Source organism: Zingiber officinale, chromosome 3A (genome assembly GCF_018446385.1).
Source record: "Zingiber officinale cultivar Zhangliang chromosome 3A, Zo_v1.1, whole genome shotgun sequence".
Lineage (NCBI taxonomy): Eukaryota > Viridiplantae > Streptophyta > Magnoliopsida > Zingiberales > Zingiberaceae > Zingiber > Zingiber officinale.
The window spans coordinates 104,348,071-104,356,741 of record NC_055990.1 but is presented as its reverse complement, the minus strand read 5'-3'; the positions used below and the strand labels follow the sequence as shown (position 1 = coordinate 104,356,741).

General features: G+C 35.6%; 1 protein-coding gene across 3 annotated transcripts; it reads right to left on the bottom strand.

Moving 5' to 3' along the window:
* Window positions 1-2,050: 2,050 nt before the first annotated feature.
* Window positions 2,051-5,628, bottom strand: LOC122052209 (auxin-responsive protein IAA16-like). 3 transcript variants are annotated; one of them, XM_042613629.1, is made up of 7 exons: window positions 5,347-5,628; window positions 5,028-5,243; window positions 4,843-4,936; window positions 2,748-3,007; window positions 2,513-2,660; window positions 2,379-2,442; window positions 2,051-2,289 (listed from the first exon to the last, which is right to left on the bottom strand). In XM_042613629.1, the coding sequence occupies exons 2-7, from the start codon at window positions 5,239-5,241 to the stop codon at window positions 2,251-2,253; spliced, it is 819 nt and encodes a 272-aa protein (XP_042469563.1). In that variant the 5' UTR covers window positions 5,242-5,243; window positions 5,347-5,628; the 3' UTR covers window positions 2,051-2,250. The 3 variants fall into 3 exon arrangements, with proteins under 3 accessions (XP_042469563.1, XP_042469562.1, XP_042469561.1); XM_042613628.1 differs by having other exon boundaries at window positions 5,426-5,615; XM_042613627.1 differs by having other exon boundaries at window positions 5,028-5,615.
* Window positions 5,629-8,671: the final 3,043 nt, after the last annotated feature.

Sequence of the window (8,671 nt, the reverse complement as noted above, 5' to 3'; positions counted from 1 at the left end):
TGATGAAGAAGAGCTAAGGCAGTTTCGACTATGTGTCTATGTTTTCTCTCAGCAGAGCCATTTTGTTCTGAAGTGTGAGGACAAGAGACTCGATGAACAATTCCACAAGAGACAAGATGACGATGGAGAGCTTGATATTCACCTCCCCAATCAGAATGAAAAGAAAGTAGTTTATAATTAAAATATCGTTCAACTTGATTTTGAAATTTACAGAATATATCCAATAAATCAGATTTTCTTTTCATAGGATAGAGCCAAGTATATTTACTAAAATGATCAATAAAGGTAACATAATATTGAAAACCTTGGTTAGATAAAACAGGTGCAGGGCCCCAAACATCAGAATGAATTAATTCAAGTGGAAAATTAGAAACATGATCGGATGAATAGAAAGGTAGCTTATGACTTTTAGATTCTATGCAGGCCCTACATGAATGAGATGGAGAGGAGGTAATGGAAGTAGGTAAACCATACCTATTGATGATTGACTGGACAATATGAAGAGAAGGATGACCAAGTCGAGCATGCCAAGCTGGTTTATTTGTGCGTTCACCAACAAAAGCTTTGATTGAAGAACTTTGAAGATAGTAGAGGTCATTTTTGATTCTCCCATGAAACACAATAGCATTTGTTCCTTTATCTTTTATAAGATAATGATTATGATGAAACTCAAAAATAACATTGTTATCAAGACAAAATTGACGGGTAGAAAGTAAATTTTTAGTGATAGATGGAACATGAAAGATATTGCGCATGTGAAAAGTTCGATTAGATAAATGAATATATGTGTTTCCAAGATTAGCAATTTGCAAACCTGAGTCATCGCCTACTTGAACCGTATCTGAGTCATAATATGACATTATGTCTGTAAGGATATTATAATCCGATGTGACATGATGAGTTGCTCCAGTGTCAATATATCAATCAGTAGATGAAAACTCTAGGGTTTTACCGCAAGTAGGCACAGATGAGGGAGCTTTAGGATATGCTTGTGAAATAGACGGTTGTCTTGAGATTGTAGAACCACCAATGAAATTTGAGGCAAATCTTTGAGGGCATAGATTTCTAGGATGACCAATGATGTGACAAATTTAATATTTTACCCGAGAGTAATCAAATCTTTTAGGGCATAGATTTCCAGTATGGCCAATGATGCGACAAATTTAACATCGGACTGAATTTTATTTTTGGCCTCCTTGATAGTGTTGAGTATTTGACATCTAAAGTAAAATAACTTATCTTGTAGAGAGACTGGATCGCCGGAAAGAGGGCCTTTCGCCTGGAGAAACTCCTCTTGGAGGAAATAGAAGCCTTGGCTGGAGCAACCACTTGTTGTCGACGTCGAGGTTTGGTCAGCGTTCGGTGGATAGCGTCGGTAGCACAAATCTTGTTTTGTGGTTTCAAAAAAAAAGAAACTCCTCTTTTGTCTTGGACGGCGGCAGAAAAAGGAAGGGAAGAGGATTTGTGAGGGAGAATTAAGAGAAAGAGAAGGAACGAAGGATCATGGCTCTAATACCATGTTAGAAGAAGAATAAAAAGAAAATAAAATAGGAGAGTAATAATTAATCTTATTGTTTGTTGATACTTGCCCTCAAGACAATACAATATATAGGGTTTAAACAAGTACTCGGTCAATTAACTAATTAATAAATAATAGAATAATTCTAAAAATTATTCTGAGAATTATTCTAATAATTATAACAGAATTATTAGAATAATCCTAAAACTAATTTGATTTGATAATTTGATCCGGTCAATTTTGGTATTTCTCTTTTATCTCTTTTATCCTAAAACTAATTTGATTTGATTTTATGATTTGATCCGGTCAATTCTGATATTTCTTTTTTATCTCTTTTAAAAGCGAGAGCTACTGTGTAGTTTCACTCAAAGAAAATGAAGGCTACAAGAAGAGTGACAAAAACACTTTCCCTAAAGGAGGAAATTGCTCGATGGTTGCCATACACGAGCATGCCCGACATGCAGATGGTGTTCCATGTTCCACAGATTGCACACCAAAAGACTTGGAGGTGATGAAAATAAACACCAGGAATCAAACAGCAATCGATATACGAATGCTTTGGATGATATTTAGTTAGAGATGTATCAAATGTTGGATTTACATTTTCAATTCATTTCCGTCTCCGAAACTCTCATCAGCGAAAACTCATCAAAGTAAACACACAAAAGTAGGAAACGACGAGGGAAAGAAAACATCCCTTGCAGATAGCTTTTAAACGTTGAAGTTGCGAATCAAGATCCATTTGATCTTTTCCTGCTGACTGCACCCAGCTGGTGAACAAGCACCGAATAAACAAACGTTAACTGCTCCGCAATAAACAAAACTTGACTTTACGTGAAGCAAGCAGATCAACACTTACAGATGATGTAGAGAGATTGGAGCTCTTTAAAACGCGCAATCTCTTGGCAGTGAAAACAAACATTCTGCAAGTGGAGAAAGATAGGGTCAGTATAAGTTCATTCAAAAGCATTTGGCGGGCGATAAAAGACTTACTCCCAAGGGACATCACCAACCAACATCCGATCCCCTTCATTGTCTTCGTAAGCCAGAGTGAATTCACCTGTACCGTCTAATAAGCCAGTAATCACTTGTTTTTCTTGGGAGATCTTTGGTGTACCAAGAGCAAGTGGATCCATTTGTGCTAAATAAATAACAGAAGAAAGATTCATTGATGAGATGGAAACATATAGGCAAGCAATGTGAAAGTTTCGATAAGTTTGTAAAATACCTGCCATGAGGCCTTGGAAGAGCTCATCAACAGCTAACGATAGTTTATCGTAGCTATCGTAGGCCTTGAGGTCTACTTTTCTTCCAATCGGAATGCCATCCATGTTAATTTTCACGAAGAGGCTCTTCCTCTCATTCTCAGGCTTTTTTGCAGCCTTAGAGCTCTCGTTGGGAGATTCGGTGGAGAGTTGAGGAGCTCCAGCAAGATTCTTTCTGAAAGAACGGATCGGAGGCCAGCCGACAACAGGTGTGGCTGCAATTCTGCTTTTGCCAACACAACGGTAGTTTTTAGCAAACTGTCAAAGCACATCGAGAATATTATTACTACAGAGAAACAAGTGCAAGTTGGTCCTCACTTAAATGCAACTTAAAATTCAAAAAAAAAAACTTCGATTGGCAAATGGAATTTGCTGACGAAAAACAATATTTTGCCTTTTGGATCCATGAAGAGAGCAAGTCGATTGGGGTTCCGATTCTTGGGTTTTTAAGTCAGAACATTAATTTGAGTTAAACTTTGTTATGCCCAATTGTTTCAATAAGAACATATTGAAAGACTAGTAGGATAAATACTTCCGCTTTCAAAAGGGTTTTTAGCATCAAACTATACAAGAATAGGTAAGACACTAGGCAGATTTCCTAAAGGTCGCACTCCACTTTTAGGTTTTTCTAACCATTGTCTGTCGAAGCCGATGCTCCACGTCTATTGGTCCAACATGAACAAGTACAATGATCCATATGAATATATAAATTAATCTTTTTCTTAAAAGTTTCAACTTGTAGGATAAATGATTAGTGTATCAATTTAAACATGGTATATTTGAGTGTAAAATGAGCCATCAAGGAGTTTCAATCAACAACTTTGTTTTACTCGATAATCCGAACTGATTTTTTCAATACTCAGGATTGAAGGAAGCTCTGCTATGATTTTCTAACCAAAATGACATCTTTTGAGGCATCAAGAATAATGGCACATTTTGGCTAAAAAATATATAAACATACTTCTCGCTATCACAATTCCCTAGCATAAGCAAGTTTAACAAGATAGGGGTTTAGTTTATTGAATCAAGGATATCTCGTGCGCATAGAAGAGAAGGCGCCTTATTTGAGCCTAAACTAGTGGCGTGAAGTTAAAAAATATAAAGGGCAAAAATTAAAAGGGTGCCCCATCTTACCTCTATACATTTTAAAATGCCCATATTTTTGGCATTATTATAATAGCTATAAGATCATAGTGGCTACGCAATAACAACCACGATTCTATAGCTGCTACATAATTGTAGCAGCTATGGAATTGTAGTTGTTACAAATACACAGTTGTAACAACTATTATCTTGTAATTGCTACAACATAATACTAACTAGTATTGACCAAAAATATTGACCTATGTTGACCTGTGTTGATCAAAGATGAAGTGTTCATATTACAAGAGTTATAAACTGTAGATGTTACAATACAGTATTATTAGTGTTGATCAAAATCGAAGTATTGTTATAACATAATATTGACTCATAATCAAAGTTGAAGTGTATGTTCTAACAGCTATGAACTATAGTTAGAAATGTCCATGTTGTAGCCGCTATAAACTTGTAAGTACTATAATAACATAAAAAATAAGGATAGTTTCAGAAAGTAAAATGTACTAACGTGGAATGAGATGATTTTTTGATAATAAATTAAAAAGGGGTATGACGATTTCAATATAAAAAGGGCGCCCTTTTGATTTTTGCCTAAATATGAAAGTAGGGTGCACCATTTGAAAACTCAGCCAAACCGGCACGAAAGAAAGCAACATTCTGATTTACCTGTCTTTATTTTATGATAAAAATGATCAAACAAGAAATATAACATGACCTGAAAACACAAAAACGAAAAATACCCCTACCAAACAAAACAAAGGAATTGCTAGAATAACTAAAACACGAGTTAAAGGGCAGTCTGGTGGACGAAGCTTCTTAGTGCGGATCTCCTGGCTTATATTTTGCAAGAGGTTATTTCCAAGACATGAATATGTGACCTCAAGATCACACGGCAACAACTTTACCGTTGCGCGGCTCCTCTTCTAACTAAAACACGGAGTTAAATCCAGTTAATTCTACCTTGCATGCGAACTGTTCTGTAATAAGCCATCACACGCCTTCTCCTTTGCTTTCTGCAACTGCATGAACTCAAGCTGCTTCGGCTGCTGAAAAGCTACAACAAGAGCAAGATTCTAATGAACTGTTCTGTATTAGGGCTTAGCTGTCTCTGCTGAAAAGGAGGAAGAAGAAGAGAATCAAGAGACCTTCTCTTTTGGTTGCAGGGGAAGCAGTGAAATTGTTGCTTCTTGGCACCTTGGAGACGTGCCCGAGGGAAAGGGAGGCCTCAAGAGGGAGGAACTTTTTTCCCTTCTCCGGCGACGGCGACCAGTCCTCTCCTTCTCCAGGGAGGCCAAGCCTCAGATCGAGCTTCTTCTCCTCCGCGGTGTTCCAGTCGAGCGGCTTCTTCTCCTCTGCCATTGCTTTTCCAGAAAAGGAGAGATTTTGGGAGGAACAAAAAAAAAACGCTAGAAAACGCTCATGGAAAACAAGGAGAAGTAGCTATCGGAACGGTCAAAAGGAGACCTTGGCGACGAGGGGAGGCGGAAGGCCTTTTGCCCTTTTCATTCCTTTGTCCTGAAAAGAAAAAAAAAAAAAAGAGTACCTTCCGCCGTTCTCCCTCCACCTCGTCACCTCTCTTCCTCGCCAGTCGCCCTCCACCCCTCACTCTCTCTGTCGCTCGCGTAGTCGCGTGTGTTCTAAGTGTGAAGCAGAGCTTGTCAGTGCAAGGAAAGGAGAAGCGGCAAGAGAGAGAGAGAGCGGTCGCCAAGGGCCGAGAGAGAGAGAGAGAGAGAGAGAGAGAGAGCTGGGCGTCTCTGTTCTTGGCCTCGCGTGCCTTTTATTGAAGCAGCCAAAAGCTGCTTTTGGAGCGACGCTAATTATGGCAGCTTAATTAGTCCTTAATCACATTCATTTTTGGCATAATAATAAAGGTTAATTGTGACTTTGATGAAAATTCAAGTATTCACCGAAAACGCATTAAAAATTATAAAATTCTCCTCTAATTTTTAGATATCTTATAGGACGTATTTATTTTCATTTTATCCCTTCCATCCGCTGCTGTGATACACTGATACTGGGTTTAAAAAGGCAATACCGCTACAATATTATATGTAGCACCATAGTCATATTAATTTTAGAAATTTATATACTATTATATTTAGCCGATCTCATCTAGTGAAAAAATGCTTAGTTGTTGTTGTATTATTGTTCTTTAAAATCCTGTATTATTCTTTAATACAGTACGGTACCTCCGCGAGCTATTCAGGATTGTGCCTAATAGAAGCGTTGCCGCCACATAGAGGTTGAATCCCAGGGAACGTGTGATTCTGAGCTGAAGTACCTCCTTACTGAGGTAGCTTTCTGATACCGTAATTTACCATTCTGTCATAATGCGGGGCTAAGAGTGACGAGGAACTCAAGGCCGCATTTAATATATACAGCACCACAATCAATGTTCATTAAGGTTTATATTTTAAGTTTCCTCGGAGGGTCTAGTGACTAGCGCATGGAGTATTATCATCATGAAATCTGGAATTCGAATCATGGTAAAACAGAGGTAAATACCTTCCTTAATGTGCTAGTCATCCGTAATTTACTTTCTCCGTGTTGACCCTGGGACGAATTGACGGGGACACTGGGAGCTAGTGTATTCGCCTTTTGCCACCATTAAGGTTTATATTTTACCTTCTCCGTGTTGACCTTGGGACAGGTTGACGGGGGCGCTGGGGGCGAACGTATTCATCTTTGCCATCATTAAATTTTATATTTTTATCCCCTCGGGTGGGTCTAGTGGCTAGCGCATGAGGTGTTGTCATCATGAGATCTGGGATTCGAATCTCGGTAAAACCGAGGTAAATGTCTCTCTTATATGCTAGTCACTATTCCAAAGGCTAGTAGCCGTCCGTGATTTACCTCCTCCGTGTTGGCCGTGGAATGGGTTGGCGGGGGCGTTGGGGTCGAACGTATTCACTTTTTTTTGCCATCATTAAGGATTATATTTGTCAAAATTGGGCGTGTTCGAGCATGTCTTCTTCATATCTTATCATTTGTACTAATGGTTAATAGTCATTCATGATTTACCTCCTTTATATTAGTCTATGGATGAATTGACAGGGGCGCTAGGACAAAGAAATCATCTTTTGCCATATTAAGGCTTATATTTGTCCACACGGGTGTCCAGTTGAATTAAAGAATGATAGACTTATCATAATGAGATAAGAGAATAATTTTCGATGAGCACGTGCCTTAAGAAAAAAAATCTCATCCTACTCCTATCCACTTGGAAGATCAATTATATATTAATCCCGTGATTTATGTGAGTATAATCATCTTTTACTATAATTAAAAAAATATATAAAATTATCACATCAATGGTCCCTAGAGTCGGTCTTATGGATATGAAGAGAGGTACATATATGAACTTAAACCGGAAATGCATGAGCAGAGGTTTAACAAAGTTGAAATCCTTCGTCAAAATTTATCCCCCGAATCTCTAGGGTCATGACCATACACCTACAGCTTAGCCAGATATCTTTTACTATAATTGAGATCTAGATTAAAGAGCTAATTAAATTAATAGTGGGACCTATGATTTTTAATATTTTAAAAGAATTTATATTTAATTTTTATTTAAAAATTATCTTTAATATATATATATATATACTAAATTCGTCTTAGTGTCGTTGCAGCGGTTCTCCTACATTTATTTTGGTATTTTTTTCTCTTTTTCCGGTGATCCGTGCCTCCCCTCAAATGGATGATATTATGAAAGGAAGTCCTTTTTAATAATCTCTTACTCAGTTGATAAATCATGTTGTTCCTGGATTAATAGATATCTAAATTATTATCTAAATATTCATAACTTAATTTTTAATTATAATATGCTTATAGAAATTTTTTCTTAAATTGAGGCATACAATTAATGGATACTAGAGTTCTGAGCTATTTACCATGTGTACTTTCCGATTTATTCTTATGCCCACTGACAAAATTTCAAATCAATCCTCCCAATACTAATCAATAAGGCTAAATATATTTATAATACTTACCCTATTTGTCCCTTTTCCTCAATAAGAATAGAAAATAGGTTCCTTTATACAATTCGATCTAAAGTAAACTGTTAGCCTTTTTATGGATCAATTATTTTAATTGTATTCTTGATCTTACAAATAGACTTGCACGAATTAAAATATATAATATATAAAAATAATTATAATTTGTTATATAAGTAGAAAAATTAAAATTGTTGAGTTTTTAAAAGAAAACAATATTTGAATATTAATATTTCTTTTAAAAAAATGATATGTTATTTGATATTTATGATTAAAATGTAGTTTTAGAATTAATTTTTTTTTGAAAGAAATAATAAATTCAAATTAAAAATAACATTGAAATACTAAACCTTATAAAAATCATTAACAATTTTTTAAATAATTAAATAATTTTATCAATTAAAATATATTTAATAAATCTTAAATATAACATTTTAATAAATAACTTTCAATCTCAATAAAAAAAAACTAAATTTTACCTAAATTTTTTTTAATTAAAATTATTTTTAAAAAAAATATTCAAGATCTGTTTTTTTTTTCCTAAGTTCTCAATTATGATTGAGATGACTCTTACTATGAGAGTATCCGTATTAGTAGGTGTTATAATATCTACTATCTCATAAAAAATATATAGTCCACATGTCACACATATATTATATTAACGTCTTTATTCTCTCACATTCATTTTAACATTAACACATATTATTGTGGATTTTACAAGCAACATATACATTATATTAACATATTTATTCTCACATTCATTTTAACATTAACACTCATTATCTGTGAGTCTAGTT